The 22,337-nt window shown below is 40.6% G+C and overlaps 1 protein-coding gene across 1 annotated transcript in view; it reads right to left on the bottom strand.

Moving 5' to 3' along the window:
• Positions 1 to 22,337, bottom strand: part of NEK8 (NIMA related kinase 8) — an 806,012-nt gene that overhangs the window by 281,750 nt on the left and 501,925 nt on the right. Inside the window, exon 10 of the mRNA XM_044054419.1 lies at positions 31 to 148. Within this exon, the coding sequence (XP_043910354.1) occupies positions 31 to 148 (118 nt within the window). The remainder of the gene's footprint in view (positions 1 to 30; positions 149 to 22,337) is intronic.

Here is a 22,337-nt window from a genome sequence, read left to right as displayed (position 1 = left end):
AGACAAAAAAACAGTGAAAAGTTTTCTTACCATTATCTCCTCGGCCCCAAGCAAACACTTCATGCTCATTGGTCACAGCCAGAACATGTGATGCACCACAGGATACCTGGAGTATCTCATAACCTAGCAGCGCTTCAACAATTTTAGGCTGAAAAAAGGAAGAAGAAAAAAAAACACATTAAATAAAATGATTGTAATTTATTTTTGAATCATTAGTTAGCAGAATGACTGACCTAAACAGCCAAGAACCAGAAGTGCTCAAATTCATTTAGCCTGCAAGTTATTTATTTTGCGTGTACCTTGCACATATATTTGCCAATGTCAGTATTAAAATCCAAAAACTTCCCTCACTGAGATTCATACAAATTATTTTTTTTTTCTGGATCTTTTTGTCATCATGCCTGACAACTATGAAGCATCCACCTCTCCCAACTGAACTTGGCCATTCATTCACCCTTACTAGGCATATACCTAGTATGTGGGAGGACTGCAGTCTAGAAGGACCACCATTCAGGCAGCCATGAGAGTGGTTTGTGCTTGCAATTGCATCCTGGTGATAAGGGAATGTGTTGAGTTATCTTAACTCAACTCTGGTGGTGACATGAGCTTCTCCATTATCACAGGGACCACCTACGCCACTCCATCTGTGCATGCACACTGCTTCTCACACACCAACAAGGTTTACCATCACTAGCCTTGGTACCCACAGCCCAAATCCTCCTAGTTTCCAGCTGCCTGCTTATCATACAACCCTAAGGCATTAGCACTATCTTGCTGGGAACCACTGTACCCTCTTCTCAGGATGAGTGGGTCATATGCCACTTACTCCCATCCTCTCCCTGCCTATCTCTTCCAAAAACTGAGATGTTACTTAAAGTCAAGTATCCCCTAGATTACCACCTGAAGATGTCTCATTTGGAGACATTCCAGATATCTTCAAACAATGGGGTGGTCGGTCCTTCCAAAATCCTTCCCCAGGGGAACTGGTGTTCCTGGAGACATTTGTATCGGGCCCATCTACCTCCTGGGTAACTCCACCCACTGATGAGCTCATTAATTTGATCTCTCAGTGGACATGGAAGGAATCTGATGTGGTTCAACTTAACTCCAAGAGACCAGACCGAATTCTGACACCACCAAGAGGAAGGGAATTCTGGAGCAAAGGAGTACCAGTATACACCATGGTCATGGCAGCGGCCACAGAGAAGGAACTTGCAGAACAAAGTTCCATTGTCCATCCCCCTAACAGAGAGTTTAGGGCTTTTGGACAGATTTGGGAAGCATGTCTATGCTCTAGTGACTTTTGCTCTTAGGTCTCTGAACTATTTGGCACATTCCACTAGGCTGCAAAGAGATTTGATAAAAAAAAAAAAAGTCAAATTCTCTTTTAGGGACCACTACTGTCAAGACTCAAGCTTCAGTAGCCTCACAGTTGGCAACCCTTCAGTCCATTTCAAATTCTTCCTTATTTGGCCCCAAAGTGAAGGACACACTCTGCAGGTATGAAAAAGTTGGAAAGACTCTGATGTGAGTATGTTTTCGACCCTTCAAAGGACCTTCTCTAGGAACCAATGAGTGGGATGGAAAATGTGGTTCAAAAAATCTCAGGGTCCTTTCCAAGATCAAGGTGGAGACAGTTCCCTCAGAGGCAGAGGGGGGAACTCTAATGGAAGACGCCACCCATGTCGCAGAGGTGGCCTGCAAAACCAAGGGTCTAGAGACATGCTCTCTGACAGTCTCTACCAGGGCTCCTGAAAGGAGGCCCGATTGTTCCCCTCTGGGGTCCCCCTGGAGACATTTAGATATGCCCCATCTACCTCCTGGGTAACTCCCCCCACTGATGAGCTCACTGATTTGATCTCACAGTGGACATGGAAGGAACCTGATGTGGTTGAACTTATCCCCAAGAGACCAGACCGAATTCTGGTACCACCAAGAGGAAGGGAATTCTGGCGCAAGGGAGTACCAGTAGATGCCATGGTCATGGCAGCGGCCACAAAGAAGGAACTTGCAGAACAAAGTTCCACTGTCCACCCCCCTAAAAGACAGTCTAGGGCTTTGGACAGATTTGGGAAGCATATCTATGTTTCAGCAACTTCTGCTGTTAGGTTGCTGTACTATTTGGCACATTTCAGTAGGTTGCAAAGAGATTTGATAAAAAAATAAACTGTCAAATTCTCTTTCTGGGACCACTACTACCAAGACCCAAGCTTCAGTAGCCTCACAGTTGGCAACCCTTCAGTCCATTTCAAATTAGTCCATGAAGCTCATCTCTCATGCAGCTGAGGGTACCTCAAGGGCAGTGGGTTCAAGCATCTCAATAAGGAGGTATGCCTGAATGCACTTGATTGTGATTTTATGGAACCCTTCAAGTCTTCTTTAGTTAATGCTTCCTTTGACGGACCTTCCTAATTTGGCCCCAAAGTGAAGGATACACTCTGCAGGTGTGAAAAAGTTGGAAAGACTCTCTCTGCAGTAGAAGCATGTTTTCTGACCCCTCAAAGGACCTTCTCTAGGAACCAATGAGCAGGATGGAAAATGTGGTTCAAAAAATCTCGGGGTCCTTTCCAAGATCAATGTGGAGACGGCTCCCCCAGAGGCAGAGGGGGGAATGCTAATGGAAGACACCACCCACGTGGCAGAGGTGGCCTGCAAAACCAAGGGTCGAGAGACATGTTCTCTGACAGGTCCTACCAGCACTCTTAAAAGGAGGCCTCACTGTCACCCTCTGAAGGCAATCAGAGGTCGTTTATTCCCTGCACCAGAGAGCCTGACTAGATATAACAAAAGATACCTGGGTGCAGAGGACTATTTCCAAAGGTTATGTAATTCCCTTTTCCCCTTCCACCCCCATCCTCACAAAAGTTTCCCAATGTTCCACCCAATCAGAAGAAAGCAGCAGCTTAGAAATGCAAAAGCTGCTACAAAAAAAAAAAAGAGTCATCCAAGAGGTCCCACCATACCAGAGAGAATCCAGTACTTTCTCAAGATTCTTTTTAGTGCCAAAGCAAACCGGGGACTGGAGACCAATTCTGGACCTCTGAACAAGTCAGTTCAACACTCAAAGTTTCGTATGGCCTCAGTTCAGTCCATCCTGCCATTTCTAGGCAAAGATGACTGGATGTGCTCAACAGACCTTCAAGAAGCGTACTATCATATAGAAATGAACAGGTAGTCCAGAAGGTAATTACGCTTCTGGGTGGGAGCCAGTCATTACCAGTTCAGAGCCTTGCCCTTTGGTCTCATCACAGCCCCCAGGGTGTTCACCAAATGCATGGCAGTGGTGCCAGCTCACTTGAGACTACAGGGATTCTGGATGTTTCTGTATTAAGACAACTAGCTCATCACCCCCCCCCCCCCCGACTAGGCATCTACTCATAATAGCAAGAGACCAGGTACTCCAAACCTGCTCCCTTCTAGGAATTAAATTACAACAAATCTCAGTTGCAGCCATCACAAACACTGGAGTTCATAGGGGTAATTTTCAATACAGTATCTGCAACAGCTTCACTTCCCCTAGCCAGAGTACAGACAATAAGATTTCAGGTCATGAAAATTGTTCATAGCACCAACATTTAGGTTCAACTGACTTTTAAAGCCTTGGGGTCAATGCCAGTGGCCATAATTCTAGTCCTCCTGGCAAGATTTCATATGAGAATTCTTCAGTGACTGCTACTATCTCAATGGTCATTTCTTTATCAGCAGATGTCAGTTAAAATAAGAATCACACAAGCATGCAAAAAATAACTTTGGTGGTGGATAAGGTCAGATCAGGTTCTACATGGCCGTCCGTTCATTTTTCCTCAACTCAAGGCTGTAGTGACCGCAGATGCATCCAAGATTAGGTGGGGGGCACTTCCTGGGAAAAAACGTCCAAGGCACTTGGTCCCCTGAAGAGGCCAATTTGCATATAGATGTCTTGGAAATGTCAGCAGTGCTTTTAGCATTGCAAGCATTTCAGTTAGCTCTACCTCTGGGGACAATTGTGATTCAAACAAACAATATATCAGTAGTTTGGTACATCAACAAACTAAGATTAACCAGATCCTACCCCTTGTGTTGAGAAGTCCTCAGAGTGTGGCAATTGGTGAGCTCATCCAGCTGTTTTATGACAGCAATGCACATTCTGGGGAAGTCCAACATGATAGCAAACAAATTGAGCAGGTCCATTCTACTACCTCACGAATGGTCTCTCAATATGAGAGTGATGGAAGCGATTATCCATCAGTGGGGCCAGCCTTGCTGTGACCTAATTATCCATCAGTGAGGCCAGCCTTGCTGTGACCTTTTTGCATCTCCCCTAAACAGCAAGTGCAGCAACTTTTTTGCCCTAATCCCCCCACTGGGGAAATCACAGAGGGATGCTCTGCTCTAAGATTGGCCCTCTGGTCTTCCCTATGCCTATCTACCAACTCCCTTGATTCCCAAATTCTTCAGAAAGCTGTAAGGTTGAAGAGCAGTCATCCTCATTGCACCTTTACTGGTCTCGACAGATTTGGTTCCCCTTCCTTTGCCCTCATCTTCTTTACCCACCTTGGATTCTGGATCTGACAAGCATGATTCATCCGGATATCTCAAACCTCAGGCTAACAGCATAAGGTTTGAGATATCCGAATGAATCATGCCTGTCAGATCCAGAATCCAAGGTGGGTAAAGAAGATGGATCAGACAGGCATGATTCATCCAGATATCTCAAACCTCAGGCTAACAGCATGGTTTCTCCACTTCTATTAATAGCCAGATGACCTTTGTCTTCCCATAAAGCTTCTACTAGAAAAATTTACAAAAGTAAATGGAAGAAATTTGTTTGTGAGGTGTATCAAAAATATATCAATCCCTTTTCAGCCCCTACACAAAGTGTCCTAGAGTTTTTGTCCGAAATCTTCAAGGAAAGGAGCTAGCTCCTCTACCATTAAAGTTCAATTGGCAGCAATCTCTAACTTTCATAAAGGAGTTGACATTTCTTCCCTAGCCTCTATTAAGATATGCAAGGCCTTCCTAAGAGGTAATATTTTACTTAGACCACCTTATAAAGATCCTGCTCCTCCATGGAATTTGAATCTTCTACTACAGGCCTTAATCCATTACCCCTTTGAACCAGCAGGAAAATGTGATCTGAAATTTCTGACCTGGAAAATTATATTTCTAGTGACTATTACCTCTGCAAGAAGAATTTCAGAACTTCAAGCGTTATCTTCTAAACCTTCTTACTTAATCTTCCATAATGATAGAGTGACATGAAGAACCAACCATTCCTTCCCAAAGGTGGTATCAGAATTCAATATCAGTCTACTGACTTGCCTGTTTTCTTTACAAAATTTGAAAACAAAGGTGAATATATGTTGCACTTGCTGGATGTTCACAGACAATTGTGTTTCTACTTACACAGAACAAAAGAAATTAGAAAGTCTGAACAGTTATTTATAGCCTTTTTGCAGACAACAAACTAGGCAAATCTGTTACAAAGGTAACATTGGCAAGATGGATTACTGACTGCATATTCTTTGGCTGTAATACATTGGGCATTTCAGTATCAAAACCTTTAAGAGCCCACTATTTTAGATCTATGGTAACCTCACCAATATTTTTATACAATCATTCCATGGATGACATATGTTAATCCTCATACTTTTATTACTCATTACAAATTGGATCTGGTCACAAGGAGAAGAGCAGCCTTTGGTTCAACCATGCTCAGAAACATCCTTCTTTAGAGTCCACCTGGGATTTCAGTTAGCTGGGGACTCTGTCCCAATGCTTGAGGAATGAATGAAAATTGACAACATCAGATAAAGAAGTTATGTACTTACCATCACGTTCCATTTGTTTTGTCCATTTTCATTCTTCCTCACCCCCCTCGCCCACTAACCCCCAACCTTTGTCATCTTGGACTTCTGGAAGAATGAGTTGCTATAAAGACACCGCAGTGTCTTGTATGAAACTCCACATATTGTTTTCCTTTGTCAGGAACATTATTCTAATATTTATTACTTATGTCATCTAGCAAAGAAGAAATGAGGTATGTTAGGAGTTGGTGCATTATGGGTAGGGAGGAGCTCGAGAGTTTCAGTTGGCCAAGAGCTATACTAATGGCCAAATCTGATCCAAGGTTTGGATCTGAACCCAGTGGTTGAGGAAGAATGAAAATGGACAACTTAGAGGGAACGTTATGGTAAATACATAACTTCTTTTTCTGCTTTATGTGGAAACAAAGATGATTCCAAAGACATGGTATTCTCTGTGATACATACAGTGGATATAAAAAGTGTACACACCCCTGTTAAAATGCCAGGTTTTTGTGATATAAAAAATGAGACCACAATAAATCATTTCAAAACCTTTCCCACTTTTAATGTGACCTATAACCTGTACAATTCAATTGAAAAACAAACAAATCTGTTAGGGGAAAAATATAAAAAAATAAAAAAACATACAACAAAATGGTTGCATAAGTGTGCACACCCTTAAACTAATACTTTGTTGAAGCACCTTTTGATTTAATTACAGCATTAAATCTAAAGTCACCAGAAAACTAAAATAGGGAATGAGAGGTAACAAGCTGCAAGCTGTGAAGAGATAACATTTTGAAATTGGGCACTATCACAAACTGGTTTTGGATAGAAAGACCCAGAACTGGTCTCCATGAAGACTTTCTGGAAGGATTCAGGGTGTGTCATGGGTAGGGAAGTCCTGTAGATAGGCGTTCAGAGTTAATAGACTTATCTTTTGTTCTGGGGGAGCTTCCTCCTTTCTTTTTGGACTCTCCCTGCCATTGACTTTTGAATATTTGCTTACCAGTATCGTGCTGTAATTGCTTATTTTGGTTTTTGAAAAAGGCTGTGGAGGTACCATTACACCCTTTGACAAACTGGGAAAACAAAGGTTACAAAATCTGAGAAATTCCTTCTTGAATCAGCTTATATCTCTCATCACAATCTTTAAGGGCCTCTGCAACAGATGGACCAAAAACCTTACTCTCTGTCTAGGGAATTATTCAAAATTTCAGCTTTAACATCTTCAGGAAGGTTTTGAGTAGCATCCAAGTAAAACTCATGAAGATTCCAGTGGCATCAGCCCTGGAAGTGGTATCAGCAGAATCATAAGCACATTTCAAACAACAGGTAGCTACTTGAGACACAGAAGCAATCAGATTACACAAAGATGTTTTCTCTTCAGAAGAGGAAACAAATGCCATAGCATTCATAATGTTCTCAAAAGAGGCAAGTATACGAGCTTGACAGGTGTGAATTCAAAAAATGTTACAAAAGAATACACTTTTCCCCAAAAATCTATCAAACGTTTTCCACTGTTGTCCAAAGTAGGGGGGGGGTTGGTATTAATCATAAGTTTAGTAGCAGAGAAATAACTGTTGGGCTGATCTCGGATTAGTGTATAAAAATATACAAGACTAACATACTTTGTACAATCTATCTGCTTTGTTTTTGCGGCAGCAGACTGTCAAGCAAGTTACAGAGTGCCACAAACCCTCCTTAAGTGTTGAAAGAATAGGAAGAACGGGTGTTGGTTCAGGAAAATCCAGTTGCAATAAATCATAATACTTCTTCAGAAACAGTGAACTGTCACTGTACTCCCACTAAAACAACTGATTATTCTGGAAATAGTATCAGAAAAAGATAATAATTCAAAGGGACTGGCAGAAGTCATATTTTTCTCAGAGTCTGAATCAGAAGCCTGAGGAGAAAAAAAAAAAAGAATTTAGCCCTTCACACTCATTTTATAGTTCAAAATCTTGAACCTCATCAGAAAATGAAAAATCTCCTTTTCTCTTGCCAGAAACTTCCGAATTGGAAGAGTCAAGATTCTGAAACAAATCCTGAGCCAATCCCCAATAAATCACACAGGAGAAGACATATATCAACGTTTTTGCTTCTTTTTGATAAGAATTCTTGAAGAAGCAGTCCCACTTTTGGAAAGCAAAACTACAATAGGGGCAGGCAATCCAGTCTGAATTCCCTGCTCCTTCTTCCCAGAACCAACATGAGTGGTTCTCCCTTGTATACCAAGGACTCTCCAACAGCTTCAGAGGACATAGCTAACCCCACAGGTCCATGGTGGTTGTAGGGACTAAACCAGATGGAGCCAAGGGAAAAGATGAATGATCTGGAGGATCCAGAAGTGGCTAAAGGAGTAACCCATCTGGGGTTAAGGAATTTTAGCAGCCTGGTGGTGGCAACCAGTAGGTTGTTCCATGGCAAAGGCAAAAAATAAGCCCGATTCCTGTGGAAACCTAATAGCAGTAGTCAGTAAAACAGGAAAGTAGTAAAAAGGACACTTTTCCACAAAAAAACAGTGAAAGGCGTTTTAAACACTTAACTTAGCCCAAAAAGTTAAACAATAAGGAAAAAATAATTTTAGATTAGTTTTAACATTTTTTCCATAAAAGTGAAAAGTAATAATGCTGCTTAAAAGTTACTAAAAGTCAAGCTTTTTCCTACCTTACAATTTGCAACTTCACAAAACTTCAATTTCTATCATAAAATTAACATGTTGAAGTTTTTTTTTTCAGATGAAACTTCTGTCCAGCAATGGAAAATGGTAAATGACTGTCGACCTTTGAAAGAACACAAAAGGAGTGTTCTTCAGTGACATTAAAGCTCTGAAGACCCTGGTGCCCAAACCATCCTTTTTCTTCAGCTCAGCTTGGGATGAATAATGGCTTAAGTGTGTGTGGAATGTGATCTTGAAGCTTTAGAAGCTGGACGGCTAATACAGCCTGTGCAAGATATAATCCATATAGCTAAGGCTACTACAGTAGTGATCATTATGGTGAACATCTCACCGTGGTAGCAGACTTTTAATTTCCTTCTTGTATTTTCAGTCATTCATTGCCTTTGAGCTTATCTCATTCATCCAATATCTACTGGTTCAGTGTCAAGCAATGGTCAATAGAAAAAAAAAAAAAGGATTACCACTCCCTCTTAACACTGCCCTGCTTGTTGCAGCTCATTCTGTTTTCTGAAGATGGAGTTAGAAGGAATGTAAATAAAGGAATAGTCAACCAGTCCTGTAGCTAGAGAGGAGTGAAGTTGTCAGTGGGCATACCAGAAGAATAGCTGACAGGGTACGAGTGCAGTAATAGCAATCATTTAAGCAGACATAGCTGATATTGTGTCTGCTTAAGTGAATATATTGAATTGTTAGCTACTACAGCAAGGAGGTTTTACAGAAGAACCTTTTTTTTTAATCCTCAGCTTTGACCTAGATATGGCTCAGTGGTTGACCCTCAAGAAAAATTCAAAAGCCAAAATCTAAAAAAACTAAATAAATAAATGCTGATATTCATATCAACAAAATAACAGCAAATATATGTTGACAATAGCAATTTCAAGAATTGGTCATATACTGCTCTATAATCCTTTTCATCTGGGTAAAATGGCTAAGCATTTCTGGAGGAAGCTAAGCAAGAAGCACCACTACTAATAAGGGCATCAAAGAGAAGGAAGGAGGCAGTGCAGATAGCAGAGCAACAGAAAAGTGAATAAAATGAATGTCTTAAAAGCCACAGAAGGTTCTTTTCCAAGTTTAAAACCTGTGTGCAGATGCAAGCAAGCCTTAGAACACAGCCACTGGGAAGATTAAGACCTAGGATGAAAGTTACTGCAAATGCCTTCCACCAGATCCCTTAGAGGGTGGGATAAGTTAAGGCTGGGATCTAATGCTGCTGTATTATGGGAGCAGAACTGCTAGAGGTGGGTTCTGCTTTAAGTAAAGTGGGGATTGGAAAGCAGCCAATAGGGAGCTCTCTATAAACCAAAGCTACCTATCAGCAGCCAGCCATTTCCAGGCAGTCAACAACTCCAAAGGTCAGTGGTATCATATGAAGGAAAGCTAGCTGGTCTACAAATGGTCCTGGGCTGGCTTTTTTGAATCCTTTCTGGATGCCTTAATAAGATCAGCATTTCTGCATATACTTGCAGGTGCAGGTTAGGTAGGAATGTGTCAGTAGTGTAATTAATCACAGACAGGCAAGACACAGAGATAGACTAGGTTAAGTGCAAAACCCCTTTAGCCTTGTATGATCTGCTTTTGTAGGCATGTTTCAGTTAGGCACATTACTAACCCGGTGATATGCATAGCACATGCTGGAGAAGAGGATGGAGGAACAGATACCTGGGATATTCCAGTATGGGGCAGTAGTGTTACTCGGAAAATTATTGGAAGAGGCACACACTGCACCATGGATAAAGGTGTTTGAAATAGGAAATTCAGGAATACAGGAGACTATTGTGGGAGATGTGAAGAGGGAGTAAAGCAGCCTATGTAGTCAATTGGCAGGACAATGCAGGCAGAAGTGGTACATGTGCAAAGCTGGACAGTGTTGAAGGGAGTCAAAGGGAAGAATCCAAGAGTTTAAGTAGTGGGTAAGAGTACGAACAGGAGGGACTTTGAAAGGGGTAGGAATGAGAACTAAGAAGCTGGTAGGTAATGGTATGGAGTGGAAAGGGTGAGAATTAGCTGAGCTGAAAGAGAATGAGTATGGTGGAAGGCAATGCAGGGGATTAGAAGGAGGTTAGTATGGAAGAGATGGAGAAACTAATAGCAATGAGGTGCTAATCTTGTAGCAGGCAGAGGCAGGAAAACAACTCCTCCCAGGGAAGGTGAGAGAGGCCAGAAAGGAAGAAGATGGGGTGGTAGTGTAATAAATCAGAAGAAGAGAAAGGGGGAAAGGTGGACCAGAACCTAAACAGAAATAAGAAGGGATGCAAAAGGGACTGATGATAGGAAGCTAGGAAGAAATGCAGACTTAGCACTGGGAGGGTCAACAGGATACTTATAATTGACAATTCTAACACAAGGGGATCAGAACTTTGAGGGAGGGAAGCAGACTAAGTACAAATACTGATACTGGAGAGGTCAGTGAAGTAGATACTGAAAGTAAAAAGGAAGGGCATGGACCAGGCCCCATATTATGCTTGCGTTAGAATCAATGACCTGGCAGTAGGGACAGGGAATGAACTAGCAAGAAGGGCAAACCCCTGAGCATGGGTGCTCTGTGGTTTTCTCTCAGGTCCTATCACTGTCTACAGCCAGCAGACAAAAAAAGAGATTACAATAAACAGATGCAGCAGTAAGCAAGGGGCAATAGATATGGATATCTGGGCAACTGGGGAGATGGGTAAGATATATGTACAAGCTCTGTGTTTAATATAGGCTGTATCTCAGCATCACTCAAAAAGAATAAAATGCTCCACAGAAGCTGGAAGATCAGGTTGAATTATTTATTTAGAACTTTCCCCCACTTAAAATTGAACATGGGCATCATCAGAATAAGAACAGTTCAGCACTCCCTCTTTTTTATAATACAACTTAATCACATAACATCCCATAGCCACCTAACATATAAATTATGCTTCAAACACTAAACCTCCTTCTGTGGAGGTTTTTGTTTCATTGCATGGAATTTAGTTACTCTCCAGTTGTCCAAAACAGTTTTGTTTTCTTTTTGGTGGTTTAGTTACAGTTGCAGTGCCATGGTTGGAAATAAAGACAAGGAAGGTATTAGCATAAACGGCTTAACTGAGCTTACTTTGCATATGATTCCCAGTATGTTTAATACTGGTTTTGGAACATTAACAATGCAGAAGTTGGCCTGTAGTCTTCCATTGATATTTTGTCACAAGTTATGAATGGGAATTATTTGCAGGAGTTAATAGACAATAGTGGAATTCTGAAATCATTCTACTTCCAGTGAACATACTACTGACAGTATTAACAGGTATATGTTGAACACCTTTTTAAGAATACCTATTAATCAATTTGGTTCATTTAGTGGGCAAAATGTTACCTCTACCAATAATTTTAATACCCCCTCTATGGTTAAAAATAGTATTGACTTGTTTGAGAAAAACTTCAGTATCCATCCCTCATTTATGATACTTATATCAAACAATGCATTTCCTTAAAAATGCTCCAAAAAGATTGTAGACGTATACATTTTGAAACAGAATTTCCACAGTTGATCTGTTTTTTTCATCAATTAGCTGTTTTTTAATAAAACTGGTTTAGAACTGTTAAAAATGATGGCTGATCATAATAACACTTTGATTTTTAAGTTAAACAATGACCTTGTGGATTTAGAAAAAATATTACTGAAACTTCTAATTTTTCAGCAGAGGTTCTGTGGATAGGCTAAAAAAGACCATTACAGAATATAAAAAGAAAAAACTTGCATTGCAGAATATAAAAAGAAAAAAAACTTGCATATGAAAATGAAACAGCCTATCCACTTCATATTGGTTTAAATAATCAGAGGAATCACCCTTCCCCTTGTCAGCCTTATCTCTCTCCTAATTTACATAGACGTCAGACATATGCTAAAGTTTTAAAATGGGCATTTCGACAACAATACTGATTAGAGAGCAGTATGGGGCAATGGATTGTGATCACCCAGGTTTACAGCATCTGAGAAACATGTAAATTCAAATGGACAGGGAGGACAGATCCAACAAGTGGATGCACAGTTTCAGAAGAATCAATGCAGCAGCAACAACTGGAAGAGGGCATGGACAGTCAATAGGCTGCTAGAAAATAATGGCACTATTGGAGATGGTAAGAAGTTGATTTTTAATTTTTACCAAATTGTAAATTGCAGTTTTAAATCAAGAGTTTACTTTTATTCTTGGAAAAAGCACAACTATAATACAAGCATTAATTGAGTTGAAACTGTTTGTGAGACAATTGAATTTGGAATATCTGTTAAAAGATGTTCATTTACAAAACAGTGATCTGTGGAAAACTTCAGTGTATAACCCTCCTTTGACTGAATGAAAATTCAAGGTCCAAAGGCACTGAAAACACCAGCGACCCAGAAAAAGATTTAAAACTTTATTAAACAACCAGATTTAGCGCTTTTGTCGGCTTATAACCAAGACTTCCTCAGAATCTATTATCACATCACATGCCTATCATATGTAAATGGCAATACTCATCACATGACACCTGTATTGGTTAATTAGTTAACCAAAAAAAAACTATTTGCTGTTAAGTTACTGATAAATACATTCTCTATATAAAAATATGTTTTAAACCTTGTAGGATATTAAACGCAATGCACTGCTAATTGATATAAACTTATTAAGGCCAGGGAGCACACTGGCATTAAGCCTTATTTGCCATATCATCTCTTTATATTCAATAAGATCTTCCCATGCCCCCACCCCTCAATTTTGGGGAACATAGTCCAATCCAAAAAACAAAAAGGAATGATCTGGATAAGACTGGATATGCTTAAACAAAGAATTTTTATCAGTTTTATTTTTATGTCCAAACTGTGCTCATAAATTCTCTCTTTAAGTCTTCATTTGGTCTTTCCTATATAAAAGTTAAGATAGTGCACATACTTTGCTAGATAAACCAGTCCTTTTGAATTACAAGTATAGTGGATAGGGGTAAACAAAATAAAAGTTTCTATTGTCAGCATGTTACCCACATAAATAAATTTGCATTGATTGCAAGTACCACACTTAAATGTTCCCCATTTTTTATGTTGCACTAAATTTTCACCTCTTTCTAACCATTTTTAAAAAAAAATTCCCTGTTCTATATACTACACATGGTTTTTCACCAAGGGGTTCAGGCCCCTTACCATAGCAGGAAAAAATTATCCAGTTCTTCCAGAGTATGTTACCAATGGCATCACTATCCACAGTATAAGTCATAATAAACACTTTGGTAAAGTTTTTTCTACTGCTGACATTATCATTATTGTCAATAAGTCTCATCTAGGCCATAACTGGTGCTAGCTCTAAACAGGAGTGCAATCAAACCTTCTGTCCTTTTTGAACTAACTTCCCTTCTGATGTTACCAATCAAGTGTAAAGGATAACATCTCAGTCACTTTCCAAGTAAAAACGTATCATCTTCTGATATCATTTTTGCCAGGTGAATGAATTGTCCCTTTGCCATACCCTTCTTCACATGCCAAGGGTGACAACTTGTGCAATGCAAAAGGGCATTTGAATAGTGAGGTTTCCTATAAATGTTAGTCATTAAACTATTTTTAACATGGTCCTTAGCTATAAACACATCTAAATAACTAATGGACTTCATATTGTAAGAGTAAGTGAACTTTAAAAAGAAAGTGGTAGAGTTAAGGTACTCAATTAAATTCATTACCTCTTCTTCACACATTTCATCTGCTATAAAAAATATCATCTAAAAAACAGGCATACATCTTCCATATTGATATTCTAGGATTACTAAGTATATAATACTTCTCCCATTCTAACAAAAATATGTTGGCATGCAGTGGGGCACATTACAAAAGCTGTTACCTTTGGCATGTGAAGAAAGAAAGAATAAAAGAACTAGAGAATTTTTCCTGCTATGGTAAGGGGCTTGAACTCCTTGGTGAAAAAACATGTGTAGTATATAGGACAGGGAAAATTATAAAAAAAATGGTTAGAAAGGGGTGAAAATTTAGTACAACACTCTGTTAAAAAATGGGGTACATTTAAGTGTGGTACTTGAAATCAATGCAAATTTATTTATGTGGGTAACATGCTGACAACAGGAACTTTTAAGTTGTTTACCCATTTCCACTGTACTTGTAATTCAAAAGGACTGGTTTATGTAGCAAAGTGTGTGCAATGTCAGTTTTTATATAGGAAAGACCAAACAAATATTTAAAGAGTGAATTTATGAGCACAATTTGGACATAAAAAAATAAAAATTATAAAAATTATTTGTTTAAGCATATCCAGTCTTATCCAGATCATTCTTTTTTGTTTTTGGATTGGACAATGTTTCCCAAAGTGTGAGGAGGGGGGCATGGGAAGATCGTATTGAATATAAAGAGATGATATGGCAAATAAGACTTAATGCCAGTGTGTTCTCTGGCCTTAATGAGTTTATATCACTTAGTAGTGCATTGCGTTTAATGTCCTACAAGTTTTAAACATTATTTTTGTATTGAGAATGTATTTACCAGTAACTTAACAGCAAAGGGTCAATAGTTTTTTTGGTTAACTAATTAACCAATACAGGTGTCATGTGATATATATTCCCATTTAAATATAATAGGCATGTGATGTGATACTAGGTTCTGAGGAAGTCTTGATTATAAACCGACGAAAGTGCTAAATCTGGTTGTTTAATAAAATTTTAAATCTTTTTCTGGCTCGCTGGTGTTTTCAGTGTCTTTGGACCTTGAATTTTCATTTTGTCTTGTAAGTCTTGGTTCGAGTTGTGGGCCTCCGATTGACACAACAGCAAGATTTTATGACTTTTTTGAGAAGAATATTGTGGGTTTATTTTCCCATAAAATAAAAATAAATATTTTAAATTTTAGTAACCAACATCCCTAACAATATAAGTAGAAGTATAAAAATAAATAATTTATTCAGTTAATGCAAGAAAAGGCAGCCAACAAAACAACATTCTAGACTTGGTCATCACTAGATCAGGTGAAGTCTGAGATGGCCAGCACTGACAAGGCTACAACATGAATCAGTTTAGGCAGAGAAGTAGAGACCGAATAGAATAAGACAGCAGTGTACAACTGGAAAAGGGTGGTCTAAAATAGCATGGAGTAGAGCTGTGGAAGGAACTAGGGCAATAGAGAGAAGTGGAGTGGCAAGTTATTTGCAGATGAGATTCATCTGAAAGGTATGCATGGATATTTGCTCATAAGAAAGATAAGTTCAGGAGACCAAAGTGGCTGAGCAGGGAGGCCAAGGCAGTATACAGAAGTAAGATGAAACCACTTGAATGGTAGAAAGAAATAAAGTAAAGTAAATCATGCTAACATAAAAACAAGGAGGAAAGTAGTTAAACACCGGAGGAAGACCAAGGCAGGACTGAAGAGGAAACCACTCTAGGAGTAAAGTGGAGAGGAAAATAATATTTCAGACATATTTCTGAGAGAAAGGAGGGTGACATCAGTCTAAGCAATTGGATCTAGGATGAAAGGGAGGTTATGGATGATAACGATAAGTACGTACTGAACAAGATCTTTGCCTGACTATACACAAAAGAAAAAGAAAATTAAAAAGTGAACATTGTAACATGCAGTAAGGGAGAGAGAATAGAAGGTGCTAAGAGATGGAGAGGTAGGTGAGTATGGACAGATCTTGCAAGATAATAAAACACATTTGGTTAGAGTACTCAAAAACCTACCAAGCAGTCTGGCAGAAACACACAAAGAAAGCTGAATAGATTTCTACACAGTGGGAAAGGACCAGATGAACAAATATATAGCATCGGTTGTCCCCTTGCTTAGTTGTAGAAAACGACCTCATATTAATGACCAAGAAATAAGCAGCAAATCTGCAGAGATTCTGACCAGTCACAAACTCACAAATGTGTATTCCGATTCAGAAAAATAGCAACAGAAACTTGTAGATCTAATGAAGTTTGTTATGGAATAAATGAAAGCACTAATCTCTACAAGTTTCTGTTGCTACTTTTCTGAACTGAAATACACATTTGTGAGTTTGTGACTGGTCTGAGTATCTGCAGACTTGCTGCTTTCCCCCCTTGCTTAGTTGTGGTACTAGGTCAGTTAGCCTGATATAAGTGGCCAGGAAGGTTCATAGGTGTGCACTAGGCTAATGGCCCTGGGGCCGTTACAAGCCTAGACATAGAATTACCCTGGCATTGTGCCACCCAACCTTAGTTCCCAATGCCTCTGTTGAGAAGAGCCACTGGGGTTATCTCCAGGCTAAATTTTCTATTTCCCATCCACTCATCAAGATTTCTCTTGAAGAGGGTCAGCGAGGTGCTCTTCTTGACATGTATGGGAAGTCTATTCATAGCACGGGCAATCTCTGGGTTATGAAACTGTCCCTCCAGTACATTCTGCTGATTGTGATAATGAGGTTGAGGTCTTTGGAGCATGCGGTGTGGAGGGATTGGGATTTCTTTAGATGTAGCATTTCTAACAGAGTTGGATCAGACATGGCTTTGTAAGTCAAGCAGAGATCGCCTCTAAGTAGGCGATATGAGACAGAGAATAGTTGGAATTTTTTGAGTCTGTCCATATAGGACATATAGGATGTATAACATATGTCCATAACATGTAGTGAAGTCATACCTCAGCACCAATAATCACAACCTCTTAGTGCAAGGGGATGTCATGTAAGTACTGCAGGTATAAATGTAGACTGTTGCTACTGTAACAGGGGTTGTCTTAACAGAAATGTGTGGGAAGTCACATCTGATATTGACATGCACATCATCAGTTACTGACAGACATCATAAGATCATCATAGTGCAGTACCACACAAATCACAGTAATGATCCAGTGGAATACAGCAGATATATGACCAATAACTGTGGACAGTCTGACACACACTGGTCAGTCCAGAGGTATACACAGAATGCCTTAGTGCAAGACTTGTGGACCAAGCCTGACAAAGTGGATGTTTACAGCCATGTAAATGGGGATATCACAAAAATACTGGAATGGATAAGCTCACACAGTTTATGCATTCACACACTCCTGTCTGTCCTGACACATAATAACCAGAGGAGTAGAGGTCACAAGCCCACATACTACCCACTAGTTAGTGACATACGTCTGTACAGCATCCCACTGCTTTGTCAGAAATACACAACAGTTATGGTGGCCTGGCAATAGTACATCTGACAAATATCTGGACATAACATCACACTGGGTAAATACACTGAGCTGCTAGGCATGTCACAAAGCAATGTGCAAACTACAGGCAGAGTGCCACAACATTGGCCTACATTTCCTATGGGGGAATACACATGTACTTGCAAATATAGCATATAGCAGGCTCGACAGGCATGTAACAGCATGGAGTAACAGACACCTGTGTAAAAGTGCATACCCACAACCAATCGGAACACAGCCACAGTCACATATGGTAAACATAATTAATATTACAGTATATAGACTGTAATATTAATTAATATTACAGTATATGGACTGTGTGAACAACACCATCCTCATATGTGCCACTCACACACTAACCCTACATATACTGTACCAATACACAGTGTATTCCAATGCCTGACTGTGGTATGGGACATGTGATGGTTTGGCCCTACAAGCATGTACGCTGATAGGGTACTATACACTGGAGCAGCATGCAACATCAGATAGAACAGGACCAACAACAATGACCTCTACCACAGTCTGTACACAGGCCAAGGAACATATTCACAATACATACTGTCAACAATCACCATAAGTACACAGACCTCACTATTGTACGCACTACAACAGAATGTCCAGCTTTTGTCCTCAAATATAAGGCCTACTATACATAACATGCCTAGCAGTCTGATATCTCACTGGCTTGTTATCTGGTATGATGTCAGTAAATAATAATGTACAGAATATATGCACCTCTTACTGCATGACATATGTACAAAGGTTGACAGAGTTGTGGTTGCAAACACAGGGCCAGTATTGACATGTTGCTGTGATAAACCCTTACATTTACTGGTGTAACAGGGTTTGTTGCGACGTATGTCTTCTGAGGGATATGAAGTCAGTAACTCACATGGATGTCACCATGTACTGAATGCAATCCTCAGAGTATGCTACTGCATTTCTAAAGATAGGAAATGTGTGAGTAACCCAACACATGTAAGACTCCAAACACTTGCCAGTCTGCAGATAGCCCTACAGGTGAGTTTCCTCAACCACATAACACTGTCATGACAGATATTAAATCATGTAGAACAGCCATATCCACACAAACCCTGTTAAAACAACATTACTTCAAATGTAGAAGAGCAATACTTACATTCTGCCCCCACGTCTGGAACATCCCCCTTCTGTTTGTTGGCCTATCTCCACGGTGTATGTTGTAAGAGGTATATCCAACTACACTCTATGATGCTGTTTGGCAAACACCCACATGAAGTCCTGCTCACAGTGAAGGAAAAGGGCCAACACCCACATGAAGTGCTTAGTTACAGAAGTGTGCTTCCATGCAATTGGCTATAGGAATGATACCACAGCTGTTCCACATTGAATTAGCTAGTGGGGGACTGCAATTCGTGCACAGGCCATCAGCTGATCATGAGCAAAACTTACAAAACTCAAGCTGTTGCCTAAGCAAAGTATGTGTACTTTTCCACATCCACCAGAGAGGGAGTGAGAGAGACAGACAGAGACAAAGTAAGAAAGGAAGGGAGTAGGAGAGTAAGAGCCAAGCATGTTTGTGTATGATCCATGGGTGGAGAGTGGTATCTGGACATTATGACAGTTGCCTATATTGTGTACTAATCCATACTGTCACATGGTAATTGCACATGGCTGTACACATTTATGGCTGAGGATTGTCGACAACCATCTCTACAATGTTTGGAAAATGTTGGCCTTGTAATGTTGAGAATGGGACAAGTAGCTCCTCAATATAATGATGAGGCAAAACCCACACTGCAATGGACCCTGTCATTACAAAATCACCCCAACACCCACACAGGGCAATGATAACACACACACAAACACACACTTACCAGTACCGAGTTTCAAACCCCTACCTGACTATGTATTGCTATTACATTGTTATGCAGTTATTGCACGTGCCACTGAGCTTACATGTTGGAGAGCTGTCCAAAGGTATCTTTGAAGGTGAGTGACATCAGCAAAAGTGATGAAGGAGGGATAAGGGAAGTGTAGTACATGTGACTGTCCACAAAAGCAGGTGTCAAGGAAGATACAACCACACTCTCTCAGGGAATCACACACATTATCACAGTTGGCAGGGTCAGGATTAAAACTCCTAACTAGTTTGCTACACTACAGTATTACGCAGTTATCACATGTGCCACTGAGCTTATCAGGCTGATATATGGCCAAAGGGTTATTTCAAAGTGACTGACATCAGTAGGCATGCTACAGTAGGGCAATGGGAGGTGTAGTGAGTGTAAATGGCGTCAAAATCATTCATCTACACACACACACACACACACACACACACACACACACACACACACACGCACACACACACACACACACACACACACACACACACACACACACATGCCAGTACTGACGCATGGGTTCACTGCTTCACAGTTGTGTAGTAGCTGACTGTGCCAGAAGGCTGTACAAGGCTAGGCAAAGGAAATACCTTGGCATCAGGCCACATGACAATGGTCTCCAGTGTGGCTCAGGGGTGTAGTCCCTGGATTGGCCCACACAGGTGGGTACTGTATTCATCACCCACTCATCTGGGTTACTACTGTGGGTGGCCAGTGCTGTGCAATGCTTGCCATGTATGTGATCTATATTCCATAACATGGACCGTGTCTGGGTTGTGCACATGCCCCACATGCATGTTCTGTGATGTGAAGTGTACTTGGGGTCTCTGGGGCATGGTGTGTGGACAGATTATCATCTGATGTGGCATTCCTGACCTGATGTGGTGAGACCTGGCTATGGAACTGAGGTTGTGGCTGCACCTACATTGACAGCATGACACAGGTATTCAGTGGAGTTAGTGGCATCTGTCCATACAGGGCATGTGTATAAGGCATGGTATTCCCTTTGTGGGTTACATTTGCAGACTCTACAGTTGTTGCAGGCGCCCAGTGGGGAACATAGCAAAGGACCACTGTAAGCATTTATTTGCCTATTGCAGGGATGGAACAGGGTGCCATGTCCTTTGACTTGCTAGATAACACACGCTCAGTCAGAAGATGTTACACATTACAGTACATTCTGATGTCAGTGGCAGTGTTGTGGTCAATAGGCATGTAATCCACTGCAATCACACTGTGGTTACTATCTGTGGGCAATATGCAGGGAACTACCAATATAGCAGTTGTTGCCTAGCCAAGTGTGTTTGTGTACAAGCCATGATTGGAGAGTGTTCTCTGAGCAATACAAGGGTTGCCTATATTGTTCACCGATCCATAATGTCACATGTAGGGCTATGGATCGTCTACACCAGCCTCTCTGCTGTTTGACATCTGTTGTCCATGTAAGGTGAACATTGTGACATATAGTAGGTCCTAAATATAATAATTTAGCAAAACCCGCCCCACAATGCATCTTGTCATTACACAATCACAGCAACCTCCACAAAGGATACTGATCTCACACACACACAAACACACACACACACACACACACACACACACACACACACACACACACACACACACACACACACACACACACTTGCCAGTACTGAGATTCAAACCCCTACCTAGCTATGTATTGCTACTACAGTGTACTGCATTTATCTCATGCACCATGGAGCTTATTGGATGGATGTTGTCCCAAGGTACTTCTAAGGTGAGGAACATCACCAGCCATTGTAAATACTGACATTGGGTGATGTAGTGGGTGAGAGATCCCAAAAATAATTTTACACTAAGTACACATTTACATTTGCCAGGCGTGAGGTTTAAACCTCTATCTAATAACTTTTACGGACCATATTACACATTTACCACATGCACCACTGACCTGACATGGTTTAGCCTTCACAACAGATACTTGTAAGGTGGATGATATCTGCAGGACTGCTAAAGTCAGGCTCTGAGATGTGTATTGGCTGTAACTGGGGACAATCTTTGAGGTACACACATACATATGTACTCACACAAACACTTGCCACAGATGAAATTCAAACCCATAGCTGTGTGGTTACTGCTACTACATTGTTCCGCATTTATGGCACGCACCACGGAGCTTACAGGGATATCCCTTCTCCAAAGGTGTATTTCAAGGTAGATGACATCAGTAGGCTTGCTGAAGTAGGGTAATGGAAGGTGTAGTGACTGGGAATGGCCTCAAAAGCATTACTCTGTACACACACACATGCACACGCACACACACAGAGTGGTCATGTCTGGGATTAGAACTCCTACCTAACTAGTACATCACACTATAGCATTACGCAGCTATTGCATGTGCCACAGAGCTTATAGGGATGATCCTTGTCCAAAGGGGTATTTCAAGGTGACTGACATCAGCAAACTAGCTAAACTAGGGCAATGGGGAGTGCAGTATGTATGAATGGGCCATACACCATTCCTCTGGAAACATACACACAGCACTCAGTCACACACAACTTTACATTTGACAAGACTGTGTATACGACTGCTAGATAAATAATGACTTGTACTATCATGTTACACAGTTATCAGAAGCACCACAGAAACTAAAGGGCTGAGGGCTACCAGAAGCTAATGTCTACAGTGATGGACATTGACACATCATGTGATATTGGCCAATTGGATGTGTGGTGGGTGGGACAGGCCTCATGATGGGAAGCTCTTTGTCACTGTCTGTCTCTCTCTTCCCCACATCTCTGTTTGTGTATGTTTGACCTATTATAGTGTGTGGTCCTTGGATATATATGTGTGTATTCCTATCCGATGTG

Source organism: Protopterus annectens, chromosome 13.part0 (genome assembly GCF_019279795.1).
Source record: "Protopterus annectens isolate FY-2018-M chromosome 13.part0, PAN1.0, whole genome shotgun sequence".
NCBI lineage: Eukaryota > Metazoa > Chordata > Ceratodontiformes > Protopteridae > Protopterus > Protopterus annectens.
The sequence above is the reverse complement of the archived record's forward strand: the minus strand, read 5'-3'. Positions and strand labels throughout refer to the sequence as shown.